Raw genomic sequence first — 24,155 nt, forward strand, 5'->3', positions numbered from 1 at the left:
TTGTCTGAAAAGTCACACTTACTGTTCCAGATTAAGGATTCTGCAGTGAAATAAATTTCTGAGTTGATTCAATTAAGATTATTTGTACAAATGAATGTTAAAACCAGAAACCCTATTAGTTTGCATCTTGCAATCAGTTTATTTTTTATGGCTAAAGAAGTCAAGATAAAACTAAAGACCATTCTCCAGAACGAAGCAGGCAGGGCTGCAGTTTTTAAAATAGCTGTTTTTGTCACTAGTTTTAGTGTAATGGAAGCCGAAGTAAAACGCTAACTCACTCTCACTAGCAACCTGAATTCTTTGATAACAAAACTACAATTGTGCACTTCTTGCATTGCTTCATTCCATTACAGAAATCCTCGGCATGGACATTATTTTTTCAATTATTTATAAATGTTTTTCCAATGCCATCTTCCCTGGACTCACATTCCCTTACACATTCTTAACAGTTCTTGTCAAAGACAGCTATCAAACCCTTCAAAAACGTATTCTGGAGGAAAAACAGGTCACGTATCTTGGTGCTTAGTATTGTTCACATTATGGAGAAAAAGCTTGGTGAGTTGTCATTCAACATTGAGATTATACTGGCAGTGTAAGGTTATATAAAAAACAGGAAGGTGATCTGGAATCTAGCCAGAGATCAGGTGAGGGCAGATGGGTAACAGTGTTCAAGACCTGGCTAAGACCAAGAGGCTAAGATATAAAGGAGCTGGGCTCTGAAGTGGTTCAACCTGTAAAGGTGTTGGCCCAGAAGGTAGATTGATCAAGAAAGCACCAGTTCAAATCCTGGGCAATGCCATATGCTGACCTTGATTGTTCCAACAGGAGGATGCATTTCACTTAGTATCACCAGGCTCATGCAGTCATGCAATTAGGGCTTTTTTAGTGTACTTTATTGTGTAAGATCAACCACTGCAATGTGTCAAGTACCAGAAAGAGCATACACTGTTTCAGTGAGAGCTGCATCGCTCCTCCAATCGGTGAAAACCCTACTGTATGGCATAGCAGAGTTTGTAGCACATCATACAACAAATAGAAAATTATTTAAATTAAGAGGTGATTCCAAATCTGTAACAAAAGGAACTGTTTGGAATAAAGAGGAGCAATCCTTACTGGGGACTTGTAGTAGAACAGCTCCCCACCCTTCAGCACAAACCAGCGTCTCTTCCAGGTCTTTACTTTGCCACCCATCTTAAGCAAGTAACCAGATTTTTCTAAAGGTTCCTGAAACAAAACAAAAGTCTGCTTTGTGAAAGCTGTAAAACAAGTTAATAAGTGGTTGGATAACAGTAAATGGATCTTGGACCATAAGGCTACTGCGTTCTAGATGAACAAGACTGGTCAAACAAACTGCTCCTTCCTGTAGCTTTCCAAAAACAAGAAAAAAGATACAACTTCATTACTTTCATGGAAACCTGTATTCTTGGATACAGTTTTCCAGACGGAAACCACCCACTCAGGCATCTGTAACGTGGGACTCACGTTCTTGCCGTTGTCGCTGGTGGAGGAGCAGGTTTTGGGCAGTTTCTGCTCAGGCTCAGAACAATCCGTGTCAGTGGAGTAGGCATCAGGTGGGATGGCATAGTCACTCTCCGAGGTCATCGATGACATGGACACGCCTGTAAGCACAGAACAGAGAAACAGGAAGAGCTCATGAGCAAAGGCCACAGGTCACACACAAGATTCAACACTTATATAACCAAATTGATCAAATCAGTGTCAGGGATCTCCCACCCTGGTTTGCAAGAGCCTCAGTTGAACATTTACATTGTGTTCAGTTAAACAGGTGATTTGTTAAATTAAGAAATGTAGAGATTATGTAGGACTAAAATCTAAATACCCTTCATCCTTCAAGGATCAGCATGCTTGATTCATGAAAGTCTTTCAACACAGGTGACCTGAGAAAGGAGCTGGACTGTGGCTCTCCAGGGCCAGGGACAGAGACCCCTGGTCTCTGTCTACCACCACTAGCAATGGCATAACTGCGGACCTCTCTTGAGAGCACGGGGGCTTCCAGGACTGCTGTCCTTTCGGGAGCCCGAGCCGGAGGTCCGGGAGCTGTACAGGGAGCTCTCTTCCTCTTCGGAACATGATGACTCGTCACAGAATGGACTGCTGCTCAGCTGGGTTGCTTTCTGAAGAACAAAACCCAAGAAACCACACATGAACAAGCTGATATGGTCACGTGCATCACCAGGCTTACTCCAGGTGTCTATGAGTAGAAAGAATTGGGCAAATAATTAACAATTCATTTTGATTTTAAATACTGTATAAGTGCCTACTGTATAATAAAATATATATCATATTAAGTAGCTGTGTACCTCTAAAAATGCTAATAATACTCTGCCATAAATTTCTATGTAAACTACGCATATGGTTGGAATTTACAGGCTATATGTCCAGTCCCACACAGCCAATGTTCAGCTGATTTAGTGCAATGTTTATAAGGCCTATACAGCACTTGCCCCCAAGTGAAAGGGATACATGTGATAGGTAACAGAGGAAAGGACTGTTTGAGTTCCTAAAGTTACATCTTAGGGTGAGCATGTGTGTGCAGTCTGTAGAGAGACAATACTGAGAGGCATAGCTGGACTTACCCCCTTTAGCGTTGTGTAGACAGGGGTAGTCATGTTCTTGTAGATGAGGGAGGTGTACAATGCTGATGCAGAGTACGATGACACAGGACTAGAGTCTGGAACACCAGAATTTTTAAAACCTCCAAAACTACACAGGGACCACTGCATTGATATTAGAATATAAAATGTCAATACTGTACAATGTGGATCATACTGCACAGTTACAGGTGTGATGCAGTGCTAGGGTAAATCAATTACGTTGAAAGGGCAATTTAAAAATATTTTATTTTTTAAATTCATTTCAGTGGTGGCTAAAACTTTTTAAAAAAATCTTTGTTCTCTATGTGAGAGAATGAAAGGATACTCCCTCAAGATCACATATCCTGCAACACTGGGAATGACTTACTTTTGCTGGCAAGGTCAGTGCATGAGGTTTCAGACAGTCTGATCCCTGACTTGGCAACAGCATAAATCCTGCTTTCCTGAATAAAAACAGTGAAGTAACTGGGAGTAAATACACAAGGACCACTCACAGAAAACTCATAAAACCAGTTCAACATGGATACGAAAAGGAAACAACTCCCCGCCTGTGTATGCACTCCCAACCCATGGAAGAGTCATTAACATCTGTGTTGAAAGGCTTGTTTTCTTACTCTTTATTTTATGCTCCTTATTGGCTTTTTGAGAAGTCTGTGTACTTTTTTGTCCTTTCCATGTTATTTATAGTTTACATTATTTTATCCTTCGAATGTCTTACAGTGTTATGAAATTGATTTTTCCGTCTCTCTCTGTGACCCCAGAGGGAAAGGCTCACCCAGGAAGGAAATCTGTGCAGGGGGGGCGTTGGCGGCTTGCTGCCTGGTGCCCTTCCAGGGGACTCAAGCTCCTCGACACCGGTGGACCTGTCTGAAAAGACGCCCTCACCGCAGCCTGTCTCCATGTCTTGCTCCTGATCCAGGTCCGTCTCCTGTGTCCGGAGAGGACGCACCATGCTGATTGCGTTGCGGCTGCGACCGTAGAGTTGCTCCGAGCTGAACTGTGGTTGACTCAGGTGTTTCTTGGCCAGGGCCACGCTGATGTTGAACACATTGGGGGTCCGGAGCTTGGGTGGGGGCAGCTTGGCCTGGGTGCTGCCAGCAGATTGTGGGAGAGAGAGGGTGCTGCTGTCCAGGGTGGGGGTGGGGTGTTTGGGGGTGAGGGCAGGTGTGAGGATGGGGCTAGGGGTGTTGGTCTCACTGGAAGAGGAAGAAGAATCGAGGCGCTGAGACTGGAACCTCTTGTTGAGCTCGTCTGAGGAGCTGTCCCCCTCTCCCCCCGCCTTCTCTCCTACCCCCCTGTCTGTGGCCCTCTCCGCCTCTTGCAGGCAGGGCCGCAGAGGGTCTGTGCGCTGCATGTCATCGTCAAACAGGGAGCTGCTGTCATCAGAGGCAGTGAGGTAGGCCTCGCTTCCTGCACGGCTGAAGCGCAGCCCGTCTCTGCTGCCACCGTCAGACGCCACGCTGGAAAATGCCGAGGAGACGCAGCGAGACTCAGCGCCCCCCCGGCCGCCCCCTTCCCCTTCTTCCTCCTCAGAGCTGCCATTACCCAGAGTCCCCTGTTGAGAGGAGTTTCCCTCTCCCCTCTGGCCGGCACCACTGGCCTTCTCTGACCCTCTGCTGCCCTGGGCGGCCTGGAGTGACCTCTGAGCCCTGCAGTCCTCTTCATCCGATGTTAAGACGGAGTTTTGTGTTGCATTGTTCTCTTAAAAACAGCAAAAAGAAAAAAATAATAGTTGCACTGACACCCACAAACTTTGAAAGGTATCTGAGTGATCATTCCAGCGCTGTCCTAATTTGTTGAATTATAAATGATGAAAACACATTTTTGAAAGTAAATATTTTTCATTTGACAAAGCACGACATGGTAAAAATAGTGAAAGAAATTAAATGTCAGCATAATAGATGATTGCACAAGTATTCACTCTCTTGAATCATTACTTGGTGGAAGCACCTTTTGCAGCAATTGGCAGCTGTACTTTTAGTTAATTCTACAATTGTGCAGGCTACAGTGAATGTTCCCTGTTTTTCTTTGCAGAGAGCAATTTTCAAGTCTTGCCACAAATTCTATTAGATTTAATTCAAGATTCAATGACATTTGCTTGTTAACTGCTTTGGGTCACAGGTCACATAATTAGTTGAGTTAGTTGTTTGGAAACCTCCTTGGTCTTCATGGATGAATCTTTGCTTGAAATTCTCTACCTGACTGAGGGGACACAGACAGGCGTGTTTATTCTGACATCATGTGAACCACTAAGACTGCATAGACAGAGACCATTCACCTTTGAAGGCCACATGTGACTTCAAAGTCGTTTTGTGCACTTTAATTTAGGTTTACCATAGCAAAGGGGATGGATACTTATCCAATCAACATATTTTTGTTTTCAATTATTTTCATATTTGTAACTTCTTTATACAAACACATGCAAGTACACTTCCCTTTTACACCCAGGTCCTCACCTGCTCCTACTCGCTCTTCTCTGTCCGCACGGCCCTCCTGCCTGCTGGTGACGGCCCGGTGGCCTGGTTCTGGCCTGGTCTGGACCTGTGGGCTCTTGGCTCGAACCTGGAAGCAGCCAAAGGTCAGGCTGCTGAGGCGCTGGGCCTCCCCAGGTTTCGGAGCCGAGCTGCACTGCTTCTGCTCAGTGGCTGCAACAGGACAGGACAGGAAAAGGTGGACAACATCAAAGCACAAAAAACTCACAATGAGGATTACTCAGTCAAAGTATAAACATAGTATAATATAGAAAAGCATGCTGGAGTACTGTTAAATCTAGGTAAACATGTGGTCAATACCATGCATAGTACAAATTATAGCAGATTGTAAAATTTAGAAAATAACACTTGTCACTTGTCACTGGGTTGAATTCAGACAATCGTGAGAGCTGTCTCCTTACCCTGCATTTGCTTCTGCAATTCCTGGATCTGTGTGCTCTGTTGCTGTGTGGTGGTTCGCAGAGTCTTGTTCTCAATCTCCAGCTGAGGGGGGAGACCAAAAATACACAAACAAGAACAGAAGCACTTTTTTAAGCTCCTTTAGCACAGATGGATGGGTTGTCACATTTCATATGTGTTGAAGCCAATTGCTTTCGCATACCAACTCAGTAAGTGTGCCACTAGACTATATTCCTACTATACCTCATGCAGCTTTACTGTCACCCATTCTTTGATCTTGGCAGCTTTCTCTTCCACAATCTTGGCCTCTTGGAGTCTCATTTTCTTCTATAACAGACCAGAACAAACTCAGTCTTAGACAGACAACAGAAGCCACTTTGAATTCCCTAAGAATCATCAGCTCTGTCTTTTCCATTTTTATTGCTAGAAGGTCTGTTTCCCTTCTGAGACCAGCAGGCCTCCTGATGATGTGGCCCGTGTACTGTACCTGCTCCTCCAGCTGTTGCTCCAGCTGCTGGATGATGTCATCCTTCTCCTGAACCAGTGTCTGCAGGTCCTGGCAGCTCCGGTAGAGACGGTTCTCTGACTCGCTGGTCTGCACGTCTGCTGCCTTCAGCTTCTCCTCCATCACCTGGACCTGAGCATAGTCACACACACACTGTAGGCAAGGGTGCTCTGACTGTGTTTCTTCACGGCATACAGAACGTACAAAATTCTGAGTCCCCTGACTAGCTCTGTTGGTAGAGCATGAGACTCATAATCTCAGGGTAGTGGGTTTGAGTCCCAAGTTGGGCGCAACGTTCTCTAATAACCCACACTGGGCAGCAGCAGTATGGGGGGGCTGTGTTGGCTGTATCTGTGCGGAACAAAAACCTGGCAATCTACTTCCGTATCTTGCCATGAAAACGCTATGGATAGCTACGGTGGAACCGTCCATAGGTTAGTCATGAGCCGATACCAAGTTGACGGCACTCCCACCACAGAATTATTAACAATGCCCTCAAAATAAAACAAACCAGTTTTGCAGTAATGGCAGGACATGCCTCTTCTACTGTATGTCCAGACAAGTATCCTCTGGGTGACCAGCCCTCCTGTCCTCAGTACAACCTACCTGCTGGTGAGCCTTCTCTGCTCGACGTTCTGCTTCCAGCACCTGCCTCTCCAGCTGCTGCATCTGAGGGGAGAGAGATCAGTTATTTGTTTGTTTTTATGATTGGAAGCTAGATATTTCACTGCCCTCTAGGCCATCTTAATACTAAAATAAGGATATAAATACTATATCTACTACAGCACTTCATTGCAGAGCTAAATATCTGCCTTGGCCTGGTTACCTAAATTCCTGTTTTATTATCACCCCGTGCATTTTTGCAACATTTTCACATTACACCCTAGGGTGCATTCAAACACCACATAAAACTGGGATTAGGTGGAGAATTAATCATCCTGTTTTTAGAGCTTTGTATAATACAGCAGTAGCTGTCCTCAAAAGCCGATGAGATATTAAACTTTAACAATCTTCCATAAATTCTGTCAGTGTCTGTGATCAGTGGGCTCAACAAAGATGACAGATCCACTGCAACTTAGTGGGCAGGAGCCTTGTTATGAAAACAGAGCCCTTGTGTGGGAGTGAAAATAGCACTTTACGAGCAAAGATTCCTCATACATTCCACAGTTAAGAAAGGAGAAAGTTCAAGAGGATGTAGACAGTTTCCAAACCCAATATACAGTATGTGAAAACATTAGCTGTAGACAAGACAGCATCTTAGTTAGTGTCCCGTCACAGTGCATGTGAATAACCAAGTGAAGAGCATGCAGCTTGTTCCAGGGTGCAAAACTGTCTAATTCAAAACTGATTTGTCTGGGCAACTTTCCACCTTTCCATAGCACAACTGACACTCAGATGTATGCCTAACACATGTTGTCATATCCTTTGCCCCATCAGAAACTTTTTGAAGGTTATTTTAAGTATTTTTATTTTTATTTAGGTAAAAGCAAACTCTCCAGTACGAACTGCGATTATGATGCAATCAGTAACTTGTGAGAAAGCACTGACCACTCTTACAAATGTACTGTATTTTTGGGAGCATAGTTCATAATTCATAGCACATAGTTCAGTAGCTCTAACAAAGCACCAACCACAAGGAATCACTGATAGTTTAGCTACAGGTTGTGTAAAAGGATCCATCGCCACATACAGTATACCTGGCACGTGTCGTATCAGTACATACCAGGCACAGCAGAGCTCAGATCCTGGCTTCTACTGAACAGCTAATGAAAACCCTATTGCTGTAGCTTGGCCAGGAGGTGAAGAATTTGATTTGTTGAAATAAGAGCAGCGCAAGCTTTATTGTAAGAGGTACCAAGCCACATTCATTTGAACTGACTGATGGCAGCTGGCTAATACCTTCAGGGCTCTTGAAAGTGAAATGCTGTTTTTCACCCTGCGGGTGATTCACAAGGAGCTATGAATCACTGGGTGGCTTCTGAAAACATGAGGTAACAGCGGGAAGAGCTGCTCTCACTGAAAGACGGGCAGCAGTTTCTAGCAGAGCACTTCATACTGACCCCTAGGACTCAAAACGCAGAGTCTTTCTCAGCAAAATGCCTGCAGTTAAGTGAAAGCCATCTGCCACCACACCACATCTCAATGAAGGCCAGCTGACTCATCCATCTCACTTTCAGACTGATAAAAAACACATTCCTGTGGTAAAAATAATCAGGAGAACAACTTAGAACTTCGATAATGGGTTGACAATATATGATAATTTATCCAATTTTTGATTTTATCTGAAAGAGGTACCTGACTAGGCTTTTAATTTACAACAGTGAAACATGAAACACGACAAATTATTCAAATCAATTTTGAATCTTCCTTCCGAATCTTCCACAAAATACTAAATCATATTTAAAAATGGACAAAGTTCTGTGGACTAAAGGCTGAATCGCAGTGGGCCTGATTTTTTTTCCTGTAGAAACACTACTGTATCTAATGCATTTGCTAGGGACAGGACAATAAGCCCACAATGGAAATAGTGGCCCACTATTTTTTAGCAAATCATTTATTTTACAAAATAAGGCAAAGTCTTCTGGCTAGCAGGGGCCTGAGTGAAACTTCTCAGTCTTGGTCAAGGTCACACAGAGCAGCCCAGCGGAGTCATCTCCCAGGCCTTTAGCTGGGCCCTGGAGTGGGGTTCAACTTAATCTCTACTGAGCTCCTGCTTGTACTGTAGGCCTGGGTGTGCATCTCAGACCTATCGTATACAGTATCTTTGTCTTGGAAGAGGGTTGTGAGAGAAGCCTTGGCAGGTGTTCCCCACTCAGGATGTTTCTTCTTAATATACTTTCTTTAATTCTGAAGCAAAGCCAGGACGTGCCCTTTCTGTGAAGTGAAACAAATGGTCGTATGTACCCAAAAACATCAATGGATTTAACTGAAGATTTTCAGGCTCACTGGTTTGGATGAAACTTGACTCCACATTGAAATGGTAAAAACCTCTTTGTCCTCTCAGGAATACTTTCTGTTTTTGAGTATTTATCCGCACATATTGGCCTGTACAAGTTTTATTTTCATTGTTCACTGCTTATCTGTCTAAAGAGACTGTGCTGTACCTCCACATTTACTTCAGAATGTAGCCACTGGTTCAGACTGCAGTGCGTCCCAACGTCCATTCTAGTGTGAGAGGGGTATCTGTGTCTCCCTAGTCACTCATTCCAGGCTCCCTGCCAGACCCCGCTGTGCCAACATACACAGTGAGAAAATAGGGCAGCCAGGCCAGCTGTGGGTAGGTTATGCTTAACTGTCGCTATGCTGTCTTTATACTACACATTTGCTGATTACTCTAATTCACAATTCCCTACATATTGTAAGACGAAAGCTGTGGAAAACATATGACAGGCCTGGATACAGCTGTAGTAAAGTCAAATAGAAAATACTAAAAATGAATTACAATATACTGTATCTGCAGTATATGATATGAAAATAATTTAGCTATATTAAAGTTTTTAAAATGATAAGTGTGTATTTTGGCAAGTTATTGTTCCTATAATAGAAAATCCTTTCTCTGCCTTGCATGCACTAGTGAAGCTACAGTAGGTTCCCTAGTTGGAATGATGAGTCTAATCTTTCCTTACAGACCCTAGTGTACTTTGCTCATAGTAAATAGGCATATTTTACAGATATTGTATACTCAGAGTATATATACTATGGTATGCAACTTAACATTATACTGTAGCTAAATGTGTATACAAAGAATAGACTTGAACTTACATGCACATATAAATATTTCTGTGCTTTGTAAGTCAAATGACTCCTTTGGTGTGATGAAGTTCAAAAATATCTCCCGTATGAATAAAAATGATGTCTCTCTGCCAGACTGTTTCAGCAGCCAACTCCTGCTCTCATGTGATTGCATTTTCTACAACATTCCTACACACAGTTACTCACTACACAATTGTCTGCAAAAAGCCTCCTGCAAGTGACAAGACATGTTCCTCCTACTATATGACACTTTTAGTAACAAGAAGAAAAAATGAAGTCAATTACAGAGTTACTCAGTGTCAGATTTATTTTACAGCAGTCATACACAGATTAACTTCTCTTGAGATCGTTCAGATCCCATTAAGGATGTTCGAGTTTATTCTAAATAATCTTTTTAAGAGTCTCTGCTGCAATGGCACTTTTACATTGTTTACATTCTATAACCCTAGAAAGAAAACAGACTTGGTTGAAATCCTAGGATTTCTTAACTCTTCCAAAACCCGAAGGCGGTTCAGATGCTTTTTTGTGCTGTCATTTGGACATGGCCATAAATAAAAGTAGGCTGCAGTGTGGTACAGTGGTTAGTCTTCTGAACTTAGAATTAGATTGTTGTGGGTTCAAATTCCATGGGAGACATTGCTGCTGTACCCTTGATGACAATATTTCACCCAAAGAGCCCCACTAAAAAACTCAGCTACAGTATATAAATGGGTTTAAATATAAATCACTTGGGTTAAATGTGTCGGCCTAATTAACATGAAAAAAGAAAATGGGGTTTATAGTTGCCCACTGTAAATGCAAAATGGAATTGCTCTATGTTGAGTGGGTTTGTGATGATTAGCCATTTCTTCGTGGAGAGAATGTCACATTAAAATTGATGATGGCGAGATAGTCAAGAACAGTAAATGTATTCTGACAAAGATGTATTCCACTTAAAAGGTGCAGTACACTTTAGAATCCCGAGGCTCGTTCGCACAATGAATAAAACAGACTAAATGTTAATGATGACATAGTCAGAAGGTGAGTGTGTAACTTGGCAGTCTGTGGCTGCTGTGACATCTGGGTGTGATGGTTTTCTAAGAAAAAGTTTGTAGCTTTTCATAGATTTTTTTTTCAATGGGTGAAAAACAGTTAAAATTAAAGTCTCGGCCTGTGTGCTTTTCTGTTGTTCTGTGGTCAGTGCTGTAGCCTGCTGCCTTAAGTCCCCCATCATCCCACACTGGTCCCGGTTAAGGCGGTTCCCAGCCCATTCCTGGAATTCCTGTGCTCCCCCCCATGCGCGCTGTGGCCAACGCACAATGCCTCTCTGTGACTGCCCGGGCTCAGGCACCCATCAAAGAGCCAGCCACAGCCTCACACACACACAAGCCACACACTCATCCTGCATCACATCCCAGTTTCACAGCCTCTCCTCTGATGACTTAAAACGACAACGCAGCACAGTCTGCTGCTCCTCCTCAGCTGTGGTACTGGGTCTTAGATTAGCTAGCGGCTCACTCATTAAACCATACCCCCCGGCTTGATCTCTGGCAATGTCTCTGAGCCCTGACACACGGATGTTGTGCCCCGAGAGGAATTAAGTGAAACACCAACTGAAAGTGAAAGGGTTACTTTCTGCTATTCTGCAAACCAACACCTAAATTGGAAGCAAATGTTTGTTAGCATTTGAAGTCTAAAATGGCACATTTATTTCCAAAATACTGCAGGCAGAGAAAGACAAATAGTCTTTTATCCTCGTCTTCTAAGTGTTTTTTAGTCACCATTTCATTTTCATTTTCTCAAATACAATAAAATGCAATACTCAATCAACAATAACCATTCCCCATCTCAGAAATACTTCCCTGAGGACCCTTAACATAAAAAAAGCTACAATGGAACCCCCAAGAAACAAGGCTTTAAGTGTGTCAGCAGCAGCGCACAAAGTCCATCCATCTTCTAACCGTTTCATCCAATGCAGGTTTGCAGGCAAGAAACGGCCAAAGGCAGGGTACACCCTGGCTGGCACACCAGTCCATGGCAGGGCACAGACACACACGCACACACTCTACTAGAAGCCAATAAACCTACCAGTATGTCTTTTGACTGGGGCAGGAAACCAGTGCACCTTTACGAAATACACATGAACATACAAACGCCGCACAGATCACACCCCAGGTCCGGTACTGAACCCAGAGCACCAGCACTGCAGGCAGCAATGCTAACCAGTGTGACATCATGCTGTCCACCCTGGAGCCCATTAGTCAGAAGTTTCAAATAATAATATCAGGCCAGGATGCAGTGAAGGCAGGACAGGCAATGCAGAGATTTTAACTGCAGTCAGGCCAGCCAGTCAGATCCATTCCTGCTTCTGTGAGAGGCCTCTCTTCTAGGAGTTTTCTGGCATGATCTATGTGAGGTTACTTCTCAATGTTCAAGTGATGGAAGGCCCTGAGGAATTTAAAAATGCCTTTAAATCATAATTTGTTGTCATGCCCAGCAAAAGAGAAATGCCTTTAAAATATATTTGCCAACTGAAGCCTGTGGCATTTTCGACACATGAGGCACAAGTTACAAAAGAGAATTCTTCTGGGCGAAACACTGGAAGAGGAACACAAGTAGAATTCTGGTATATTTCCCTTACGTTTCACTCAAGAAAGATTTATTCCTAGAAAAGGAAAAGCTGGGCACCCTGAACACTGGACACAAAGAGTGTCAAAGGCGTGGAGTGCAGGACTGAACACACGTGCTCATCTGCACACCAGTGGGTCTTGAAGCCTAACGCTTCCACCTCCACACCCTGGAGAAGCAGCGGCTCCTCTCCCTCCTGTCACATGACACTGCAGCTGGGCCAGAACACAAAACTCTCTCATCGCCCTCGCTGGTGGAAAAATGAAAACTTTCCACCCACATTTAGATGCAAGATGCCCATTCTGAAGCTATATTCTTTTTCCAGCTTTTTATACTGTATATATGACATTGTGACGAGAAATATGCATCTAGATATGTATACATGAATAAATGTACTTTTTTGTTTGCTGTAAAGGTTTCAATAGTAGATAGACTAGGGATAACAATGATCTGTGGATTTCTAATATCTTTGAAACCCCGTTCTTTTCGTTCCAATCACTGATCCTTTAAAAACGCAGACTTTAGTGAGGAAGTTGCCTCATTAGTGTGATGGTAACCAAATGTATTCTCCTTACACTAAGGGATGCTTGACAACAGGGTAAGGAGTGTGTGTTGTCTGATATTAAGTGCATTAGATTAATCTTTAAAGTATTGCTTAAATCTGTGGAAATATCAAGCTTTCGAAACTTTACAATCAGTAGAAAAACATGATTGTATGTCCACAGAAACCAAGACATCGAAGAAGCAAGTACACTGAACTGCCATCATACACAGATATAAATGTTGGTATATGATAAAAGTTATCATTAAGGGATTCAGATTTATTAGCGAATCTTGGGATTACAAGGAAGAAGAATGACTACTGTTCTCTCTTCCCACCTTTATGTACAAACTTATTTCAAACTTTGCATAATACTGTACATATACATGGCTTCCATATATGATTATATGTAAATAGAAAGGGCAGAATTAAAAGTCTTTTGAGACAGATCTGCCCTCTTAGCATAGTAAAATTTGAATAGCTAATTAATATTTATTCCCATAATTCATAAGTGCATACTCTTAAAAAAACTTAACTCTGAAAGGTTCCCCTGTAAACAATGTACAGTATACAATATATTTTATACTATGTTTAAGTATGTATATATTGAATATACTATCATTGTGTACTCACACATTGTACAAAATATGTATCTATGGCTCAGTTTCAACGCACAGAAAAAATACCTTTTTGTCATCATGAAGGCAGAAATATCCATTCCTAAGATAAACCTTCTGAAATTGAACTGACTCAGTAGCTGGACTGGTTTGTGTTTTATTGAGAGGGGTAAAAGTCTTAGCCATGGTGTTTAAAGACCTATGGTATGAAACCTCTTGAGTTCATCTTTTTAATCAGGTAGGATCAAGGCAGAGCCCAGCACTCTGAGTCCCAGTCTAGGAAACAGGCAAGTAAGCATTTTTAGTTCTGTTGTTGTTGCTGCTTGAAAGGGTTTGTCTCTTAATGGGGCTCTACTCTGCCTCCCGCAGCTAGAAATTACATCCCACAGAAATGTGGAATAAATCAGGATTTCCAGGGAAAAAAAGAGAAAGTTTCTGTAAATTAGAACACATATTTTTCAAACTTAATGTGGTTTCAGCTTTTGAACCCAGACTCATATTGGGCATTTAAAAAGTCTCATCTGGACTTCCTGCAATTTTAGTTTTTTACTTCCTAACATACTCATTCTCAAGATGATTTCCAAAGTTTTTCTCTCAGTGCTTCACTTTTTCTAATGCCAAAAAAACTCAACTCAATGTGCCAAGTGAATGTACATATAAAAGTAGGATAGAGGCCTCTTTTTGTAGCGATGCCGGGGCTTGCAAAGTTTGCACATAATTGAAGGACAACATCTTTAAAAAGTATGTGTTGTAGGATATTATTTTGCTAATGTCTGCAGAAGGACACCCCAACATTGTTTTTGATCTCAAAACAATTAACCATTAACCACAGCTTGCCACCAGACTTCTCTGGACTGACTCCTCGGCAGCAGTAATATAATCATTGCATTAAGACAAGAAAACAAAAAGCACTTTAAAGAACTTTAGTGTGTAAAGCAGTCTTGTGTGTGAATGTGCATTACAACTGTATTGCCTAAAGGTCTTACCATTTTAAGAATCACTGGGTATAACTTAGTATACATACTGTACAATCAGCTACATATCTTCGCCTTGTGAAAAATAACAGTCCCATTGCACGACTCCAATGCATTTAAATCAGAAATTGAGATCCCCGATAAATAAAAATACTTATTCAGATCCATAAAAACGGAGCAGACAATTTTGCTACCAAGACTGTTGGTCTTCTTCGCCTGGGTGTGAGCGTGTCGAGGTAGGCAGAGGGAAAGTATAAAGGCACATTGTTATCTGGGGCTGTCAGAACGGCTCGCAGTGGGATTCCCCAAGAGTGATGGGAGACTCAGATCCTGCTGGTTTATCCCAGTTCACACAGATGTCAGGAGGCTTGGCCAGAAAAGAGGCATTCTGGAGAGGACCAGCCCAGAGTAAACAGCTGTATGCCAAAAATGGAGAAATGTAGGCTACACACTTACTGCTTCTCACTTCCTGTGCAGTGTGCTTACTGTTTACAAATGAAGGAATGTTGCTCCCTAGGGTAGGTTTTTGATTATGAGATTATTTTCTCTGCTCAGCCCTTTCTCTCCCCCTCTGTCTTCTTCCTTGTTCCATCATTTACAGTATTTCTGCTCTAAAATATATTTTATAAAGGCTTTAATCTCCTCCTTGTAGCACGCATAAATGAACCTTTTTTCTTCCATACTGTATGATAGTTTCACCCACCACAGCACCCAATGTGTGCAAAGGGGGCTGAGAGTCAGACATTCTAGGCTTTGTCCAGCTCTCAACAGGACAGCAGTGTTCAGAATTACTAAAGCAAACATGTGCAGAGAGGAGCCTTTCTTCCACAATCCACACTGCTGAGCTTTGTGAATACTGCTACACATATCCACCATCCAAGCTCCAGACTTTGCCCAAGAAAAAATTCACTGTCATTTTAAAATTTCAGAATCAATCCTGCTCTCACTCCATTTCCTATCTAAGGGGTGTATGGTCCGAGGAAATGAGTTAACAGAGTTTTAAATGCCAAAGATGAGAGACCAGGCACTCCAGAGTGGCTCAAGCAGTAACGTTGGTCATAGCTAGTTAAAGCCTGGTGATCCAGCCCTACATGTGGAGTATCTTGCAGATGTTCCCATGGTGTCAGCTCCTGCATGTGTTCTGTCCTGACCAGTCTGGGCACTGGCAAGCTCTCAAGCAGTGGTGGCTTGTTAGATGTGGCACAGGCTTTAGTACAGGGAATTCTGACCAATCCCACTTCAAGCATGTCTTAACCTGTCAGACAGCACGTTAAACAGACAAGAATCTCTGCCCTTTTCTTGATTTTCTATCCATGCATTGTGTTCACTACTGAGCACTGATAACGGGAAAAGAATCTTCTGACATGCTGAACCATGGGCTGGCTTATCACAGGAAAGCTGAGCTTGTTTACCTTAGGTCTGCCTGTATTCTTTCAGTCTGTTATAACAGAAAGCTGGAGCTGTAAAGTGTGCCCAACAAAATCCCACATTACAAACCACGATTCAGAAAATGACTTTAAAAAATGAAATTTGGTTTTCCTGTCATTCCTTGACAACCACAGTATTCATTCCATTCTTTGTGCAGCCACAAAAAGACCGGTCTCTACTGGTTGAATAGATTGTGAAAAAGTGTCAACTGTGAAAATTAAACCTAAAAGAGGGCCCACAGCCAATGGACTCTTTTTTCACTGGGAAGACTGCAGCACATGAGAGATTGAGGACATGACTCGGCCCAAGGAATGTAGAGAAGTAAAATGCTGACTTTCTGTGGTTTTGGAAACCTCAAGGACACTGACAAAGTCACATCAATGGACTTTTTACAGAATCAACAAGAAAATACAAACCATAGGACACAAGTGGATAATATATAGTGAAGTATATATACTGTATACAATTGAAAACATGAGTCATTTACTACACATAGAGTTGTGGGTGTCTGGAACAAGATTTTATGCCATCTTGTTGAAGCTAAGGATGAGATCCTCAGATCAATTAGCTAAAACCAATCAAACTAGCGAGATGGACAGAAAGGCCTCGGCTCATTTGTAACCTTTCTTATATTGTTAAATCCATGCCCATGCATTTCTTCATTGTGTTTGGCATGCTAAAGCAAAATCCCATAATTACATTTCTGTTTCATTAGATGTTATCAGAGGGAGGTCTGCCCTCCAGACAGGTGAAAGAAATGCAAGTCTGAAGAAACACAAAAGTTTTCTTTTCAGGGTAACCCCCACAGCAAGGATTAACTTTTTACAGAGATGCCGAGTCAGAAGAAAGTGGCTAATTAACTTTTAGCAACCCGAACAGCCTGCCAACATTGCCTTAACTCGCTGCTTCTGGGACTGGCCTAGCAGGCCTACAGCTGAAGGGACAGAAGTAGGCACTGGCTGCACCCGAGCTGGAGAAGCTCCAATCTGATGTCCTTCACTCCAGGCCTTTAGGCTGCAGAATGGTTTTCTTTGCTGTTCAGTCACCTTCAGACCAGTTTCTTTCTTTTAATTGTAACTTGGGCATTATACACAATTCATTGGATAAAACCCATTAATGGTAAAATTAATACTGAACTGATTTTTGCAAACAACGTGCTACCAAATCCTATTCTGCCCAGCGGAACTGTCGTCTGGACCTGGGGGCTTGAATGGGTTTGGAATAAAGTGGTAGCTCGTTAATTACACACAGTGCAGTGGTCTCTACCCTTCCTGCACGGCTGTGGTTACAGCACTGTTTGTACCAGACTGAATTGTTTCTCTCCAGAGAAATGCCTCCAACCAGGGTGGATACACTGCAGGGGCAGGTCAAAGAGAAAGAGAACCAGGAACTGCAACAGCGCAATCTGGGAAGCATTCCTGCTCCGGCACCGGCCAAACACATGGAACACGGTAAAGGGCACGTCATGTTTCCACACTTTCTAAGACTTCAGAAGTCTGGGAGGGTGTTATGCCTTGTGCTAGTCTTAACCCTGTGAGGTACAACAGTGTTTCACACGGAATAATGACATCCAAGAATCAGGTGCCTTGCGAATGCTGTTTATCGAGTATTTATGTATATTAAGTTATGTCTTAACCCAGGTGGTAAAGAGGGAACCTCCTGGCCATTGGACCATTCAGAGAGGGGACTGAACCAAGGGGCAGCTGCAAAGGTGGAGATGGGGTGGAGGTGGGGTGAATGGGAAAAATGTGAGATGTCTGAGAGAGATACATGTATAGTTAAAGTCAGTAATGAGTGGGATTTAGCTAAGTGAGACCAGCTCAGTGAGACCAGCTTGTCTTTTGTTATCCCTCCTGAACGTCACGGCTGTTTACCTAGTATCATTCAAGCATCCAACAAATGCATGATTAGGGCACATAGGCATCTCAAATAGGAGCTGTCTGTGTCATTGCACAGCCAGATTTAATTTTACTTAGATGCCATGCAGCTATTCTAAAATCCAACTCTTTGAGGATATAAATTAGTCTGTGATTATTTTTGCTTATGGCATGTGGCTATAGCTATGCTATCAGCTTTGGATCAAACTGGAACACAATACGTTGATCTGACTAAAGTCCTGGATACCAGATGATTGTAGTTGGCAGCCTATCAGCTTAGTAGCAGCCCTGGTGTACCTTCTCCGCCAGGAGCTCCCGGATCTTGCTGGCCTGCACTCTGAACTTCAGCAGCTGGCTCTCCAGGGTCACGCACCTCTCCTTCCAGTCCACCTGCCCGGCACACTCCGCCCCTTCCGCCATGGCCAGCACCCACAGCCTGGGAGAGAGAGACAGGAAGGAGGCAGAGGGGAGGATGGGATGGGGGAAGGGGGTTAAGGGAGAAAGAGAGTGTGAGGGGATGAGACGTTAGGGACTGGATACCTGATTCACCAACCACATCTAAACCCGTCATCAGCCTTTTCTGGCCCTTGTGTGCCTTCACTGAATTTTCAACACCTGTCGCTGGGCTGCACTGTATATGCAAATAGGAAAAGAAAATATTCCCATTGGCCAGGATTTAGTTCCGGTCTTGAAGAGCCACAGTACCTTCAGGTTTTTACTCCAGCTGAGATCTGAAAGACTTCTTTGGATCAGTCAGTTATTTAACTAAACTGTTCTCCAGGTGTCAGATCACTGACAAGCAAAGGTCACTTCTAAAACCCACAGGGTTGAGGCTTCCCAGAAGGGAGGTTGCAGAGCCCTGCCCTTGGCTGAAAGATGGGCCCCCTGCATTCATGAGGCTCGAACAGAGAGAGGTTTTGAGGCCAAGTGAAGCAGTGAGAGATCTGAGCTGACACACAATGCTGTTTGCCATCACGTACCCACTGCACCTCATAAAACATGTGCTTTCACCCACTAACACCCCTCTGAAAAACTAAATAGGAAAAGCAAAACATTTAAAGGAAAGACAATAATTAATTAAACAAAGGAAAGCAACATAACTAAATAAAAAAACAATAAGGCTTGATAAATATTTACACAACAGGGACTAAGAAGATATATCAGAGACTGGAAACATACACAGAATTTCCTTTGAACTTCACTTTTATTTACCTTTTATTATTAAGGCACCAGTGAAAATCTGTCTGCAGGCATCCAAAGATATCACTGTATAGTATATAGATCCTGATGTATAATGAAAATGCATCAATAGCCTTGAGCACATACTGTAATTTGTAGTTTAAAAAGTGATCAGATAGATTTAGTGTTTGAGTAGTATTCTTCCTTAGAACAAAATATTGAGCTCAAGTTATGTGATTTCACAAAATGTCAGGTGCTTTGTATTTAGCATTTGAACTGAGTCACAGATGCCAAAATGCACCTGATTGTGCTTGATAGCTTCTTTTCCTTGGAATTCATGATACCATAAAGATACCTAAGCTGAAGTAAAACATGTTACTAAATCACTCCACTATTGAAAATACTATTATCGAATACCTGCCAAAGGAGGTGGAGTATTTACTGCAGTATGCTTTCTGAAGCACAGAATATTGGTTTGTTTAATTACAAACCAAATTGTTTTCATGTGGTTTTCATTGCATAAAACTTCCTGGGATTCCTTAATTTCTCTTAAGATGGTAAACAGATGAGAACTAAAGCAAAAATAAACATTTATGTGGTAATAGCCACTCCTTATTAGACTGGATTACATACAAAGCTAGTTCAAATATATAATTACATATTTTTCATGAGGTTATTTTCAGCAGATTCCAAAAACAGGAATCCTCTAATAACCAGCAAAACCATTAAGTCTTTCCCACCCAAAGACATCTAAATCAGAGATTTTTTGATGGTCAAATGTACTTTCTCTCATTAAACATTAAATTCTATAATAATGTTCAGCACAACCTACTGTCAACAGTGTACATCTCTTTATAATAAATGGACTCCTAGTATTTTAGCCTTATTGAATTTAAAGTAAATTTGATTGTGATTGATTCATAATGCACTTGAATGCAAATATGTATTCACCTTCATCTTCTAAACAACCTAAACCAGGTAGAATCCAGAAGCTCGCCCTGCTGCAAAATATACCTTGTCATGATTTGTATTCTAATTTGTTAGGCCAACATGATGAGAATGAAAAAAAACACATTCAGGCCCAGAGATCAATAAATTAATGTGAAGGAAAGAGATTTAATAATTAGTGCACAGCTTGCTATCTGGAGTGACATGCATACCCTCACCCACTCACATGACATCCCTGCTGACACACGACCCACACAGCACCCACACACCTCGCTGACTGATCGGCTGTGCTCTCCCACATCTGCGGCCTACTCTGTCATCCTCCCCGTCTCTCCTAAACTTCTACACTCTCTATTTCCACAGCTAGTGAAGTTGACAACTGTAAATGACAGCCTGAGAGAAAAAAAACATCTTTTCTACTGTTTCCTGACAAACCAGAAAGCCCATCACTCCCTCAGTCCCTCAGATAAAAACAAGTACTTAAAAAGTGTCATTTGACAATCATTTTAGCTGTGTTGATGTACTGTAGATTTTGGCACTTAGCACTCTGTAACGCTCAACTCCTTCTTTTAACATTGCACCCCACTGTAAAGGTTTTTTGTTGCTGCATTTTGTATTCAGAAATATTTTTTTCTAATATGGAGAAGATAAAATGTGGTAAAAATGAAATATTTCTCCTCAGCATGTTCGTACTGCACAGTGGCGCAGTGGTTAGCATTCCTGCCTCGCAGTGCTGGGTTCAATTCTGGACCGGGGGTGCTCTCTGTGTGATGTTTGTGTGCTCTCCCAGTGTTTGTGTGGGTTTTCACCGGGCGCTCTGGTTTCCTCCCACAGTCCAAAGACATACTGGTAGTTTACTTGGCTTCTTTGAAAGTGATCTCTGGTGTTGACACGGAGTGTGTCCGTGTTTCTGCCCTGTGATGGACTGGTGTCCCGTTCAGGGAGTATGCTACCTTGCACCCGATCCTTTCCTGGTCATGACGTAGAACTGTGATTTAAAGGCTAATCCCTCAGTGGCTTCAATCGCTTGAGCAATGAGAAGTGGCCTCACAAAGATATCTTATCATGCCAGACAGCCCTTAGAAGAGAGGCCTCTCACAGAAGCAGGAAAGGATCTGACTGGCTGGTCTGGCTGCGGTTAAAATCTCTGCATTGCCTGTCCTGCCATCACTGGATCCGGGCTTGTTTTGATATTATTTATATGAAACTTCTAACTAATGGGATCCAGGGTGGGCGGCACGATGGTGCAGTGGTTGGCATCGCTCGTTTGCAGTGTAAGTGCTCTTGGTTCAGCTGGACCTCGGATGATATCTCCATGGAGTTTCTGTGTTCTCCCTGTGTTTGAATGGGTTTCCTCCAGATGCTCTGGTTTCCACCTACAGTCCAGAGACAAGCTGTTAGGTTAACTGGCTTCTAGGAAAAGTGTGAGTGTGTGTGTTTGTGTCTGTGTCTTCCCTGCAGTGAACTGGTGTCCCTCCCAGGGTGTATTCTGCCTTGCACCTGTTGCTTTCCGTTGCTTCTTCTGGCTCAATCCTAAACTGGAAGTGGTTAGGAAAGAGATGGACAAATGGATGTTTATGCTGATGTCTAAAAAAGAAAGTCCTAAAGAGAAAAGCTTGATATGAAAGAATAAAATATTATCACATTAGGTGTTTAATGGTACAGCCTCAGAGTCTGTGCTGACTGATTTGTAACATCTCTGGCCTTTAATGATTGCAGATATACTATATGGCCAGTAATAAAATTAAGCCATACCAAAGCATGACTATAGTGCAGTTCTGGCTCCTACAATCCTTTACAATCTATAATCTCCCATCGTGCTACTGTACATCATACTACCCATTACTGAAAATCAGATATCATCCTTTTATTTAATTTTAAATTCTGTTGCATACTTGTTATTCAGATGTATTGTATTGTAATAATCCTTCACATTATTTACAACAATAACTCTGTCTTGCATTTGTTGGCTTAGTCTACTAAGCTAGTTTTGTAAGCTTTTTGGTTAGAACAATCTGGCCTCTCTAATTCAGCTGGTGATGTAATTTCTCATTTCTCCACCTGTTCGTCTGTGTAGTGGGGATGCTGGTGGCCACACATCACCCAGATGAGCTTCAGATATGAAAGAAGTGGTCCCCTCCTTTATTTGTAAAGTGATTTTGGACCATTTAGGATGAAAAAGTTCTAAACTTGCACTTACTCATTATTAACTGTTTTCATGACTTGGGTAACTTTTAAAGTTAAGCCTTACGTTTATAACTTGGAAGATTCATGGAAACATCAATACAGGCTAAATGGATATACAGTATATTACAATTTCAAGTGGCTTGAAGAAACTTACCGAACAAGAACAGACAGCCTGGAGGAAGGACATGGTTATTGTTCTCTATAACTGCCCCTTTGTCAGGTCTGACTTGGAGGTTAATCTGTTATTTTTCTAACAGCCTTTCTTGGAAATTGCACCATCATTTACTTTTGTCAGTGAATTGCTTGATTTGTTAGTGCTTAAAATGCAAAATGGTTTGTGGGTGCCAGGAGCAGTATGTCATAATGTAATTATTTTTGTTGAAAGGTACAGTAGTGATTATAAACCAATCCCCTGGCTTCTTTCAAGAAACGTCTGCCTGAGATCCTGGGATGAATTAGCTACTAACGAATTAGCTACTAACGACCAGATCGGCTGAATGACCTCCTCTCATTAATAACCTTTCATAAGTTTTCATGCTCCAGTCCTAGCTTCTGGTTTTCATTAAACCTCAAATACTGAACAACCTATTCAACTTAATTAATCAAGATTAAGATCTACAGCCACTGGCTGAAGACATTTCAATACTCTCTAGACTCAATCTGTTGTAGCAAGATTAGTGCTTTGAGCTGAAGCTGACCATAATAATACATTAAATATGTGTCTAACCAGATAAGTCAATTGGGAACAAATGCGGGTTTATCATTTAATGTGCTTGAGTAAAACAAATTGAAGTTTGATTGAGCATCGCATGGGGGACACTAACTGAAACATAATTAAAATCTGATCCAAAGAGTTTATATACTACAGTATATATACTTGACCCAGTACTACAGACAAAAGTACCTAACGTCAAAATTTACAAACCATGTGGGTGCAAACGCTTCTCTTACAATGTACAGACATTATGACTACAAATATAGCACTGCTATTCACTATGTGGGCGAAAATTAAAATATATTAATATATTATTTTACAGAAATTAACATTCTAATGTTAATGAAAATAATATGTATCATTCGTAATAGTGCAGGACAGTTCCGCAACAGATGTTTAACGTCACTTGGTATTGCAATATCATATTATATAATAAAGGGTTAAATATACGTCCCCTAAGAAATACTGTAGGAATGCTTTGCTCTTTTCCCCCAGGTTTGAGAAATGCAGTCTTATTCAAAAACATGTCGAAGGTCAGTTTTCTCCCTCTCCACAGTGCTGAATGTTTTAACACAATGTGAATTGTGTACGATTTTTCTCCAGAACATAGTGTATAACGTAAAAGCACTGCAGAAGCAGTCCCAAATCTACTTTTCTCAGTTATTAATGAAGAACTGTAAAATTAAATCCTTACCCAGCAATATGAAGGAAAATACGGTTTGGGAGATAATCTGGCTTCTATTCCATATCGGTCATATCTTCCGTTGCCTTATTCCCATCATATGAACCTAGTTGTGGAATAAAAATGAGGAATTCCACACTTTCACCAAAGTTTCCAGTTTCAATAGTGTGTCCCACTTTGGAAATCGCCTGGCAATCATGGGGCGTTACAGCGCTCGCAAGATGGCCAATCAACAGATAGCAAGGCGTGTCTATGCATATTATTCAGGAGGGGAAATGTAAATTGATTGACAGTCAGATGAACGGCTCAGGAGAGGGTTAAAGAGGAGAAGGTGTGTATTTTTTCGAGCATCTGTCCACTCAATGTAGCCCGGAGGCGGGTTTCCTGCTCCCGGAATTGACGTGCTACACGTGTAGCACGGCTACAGTACGGGACCCTCTGGTTTATCGCTTTGATGTCTGTGCAGTAAATGAAGTAATTTATACAAAACGTGTGAGTTTTATGTGCGCTTTGTTTTACTGGAAATTATGCTTTCAGTTCACGATTACTTTGGGCACGCATTTACTGTCAGTGTATGGGCAAAGGAGCGACCTTTTAATATAAAGTGCATGCTTTCCTTTGTAAACGCTTTCATTT

At 42.0% G+C, this 24,155-nt stretch overlaps 2 protein-coding genes across 6 annotated transcripts in view; one reads left to right on the top strand and one right to left on the bottom strand.

The window, feature by feature from the left end:
* Window positions 1-23,717, bottom strand: part of plekhh2 (pleckstrin homology domain containing, family H (with MyTH4 domain) member 2) — a 33,957-nt gene extending 10,240 nt beyond the window's left edge. For both annotated transcript variants that reach the window (XR_015927952.1, XM_088610221.1), the window contains exons 1-13: window positions 23,532-23,717; window positions 18,106-18,244; window positions 6,618-6,680; window positions 5,994-6,143; window positions 5,750-5,833; window positions 5,509-5,590; window positions 5,072-5,260; window positions 3,391-4,316; window positions 2,983-3,058; window positions 2,598-2,692; window positions 1,991-2,135; window positions 1,483-1,619; window positions 1,114-1,224 (exon numbers count right to left, since the gene is read on the bottom strand). Coding sequence is in view for 1 of the 2 variants with exons in the window: in XM_088610221.1 (XP_088466347.1) it covers window positions 1,114-1,224; window positions 1,483-1,619; window positions 1,991-2,135; window positions 2,598-2,692; window positions 2,983-3,058; window positions 3,391-4,316; window positions 5,072-5,260; window positions 5,509-5,590; window positions 5,750-5,833; window positions 5,994-6,143; window positions 6,618-6,680; window positions 18,106-18,228 (2,181 nt within the window). In the remaining variant the exon portion in view is untranslated. The remainder of the gene's footprint in view (window positions 1-1,113; window positions 1,225-1,482; window positions 1,620-1,990; window positions 2,136-2,597; window positions 2,693-2,982; window positions 3,059-3,390; window positions 4,317-5,071; window positions 5,261-5,508; window positions 5,591-5,749; window positions 5,834-5,993; window positions 6,144-6,617; window positions 6,681-18,105; window positions 18,245-23,531) is intronic.
* Window positions 23,718-23,902: 185 nt separating this feature from the next.
* The window catches only part of thada (THADA armadillo repeat containing), a 112,948-nt gene continuing 112,695 nt past the window's right edge, over window positions 23,903-24,155 (top strand). For 2 of the 4 annotated variants that reach the window (XM_088610712.1, XM_088610715.1), the window contains exon 1: window positions 23,903-24,011. The gene's annotated coding sequence lies outside the window, so the exon portion shown is untranslated. The remainder of the gene's footprint in view (window positions 24,012-24,155) is intronic. The other 2 variants (XM_088610714.1, XM_088610713.1) reach the window with 2 other exon arrangements.

The sequence above is a fragment of the Lepisosteus platostomus genome, chromosome 17 (assembly GCF_059453375.1).
Source record: "Lepisosteus platostomus isolate fLepPlt1 chromosome 17, fLepPlt1.hap1, whole genome shotgun sequence".
NCBI classification, from domain to species: domain Eukaryota; kingdom Metazoa; phylum Chordata; class Actinopteri; order Semionotiformes; family Lepisosteidae; genus Lepisosteus; species Lepisosteus platostomus.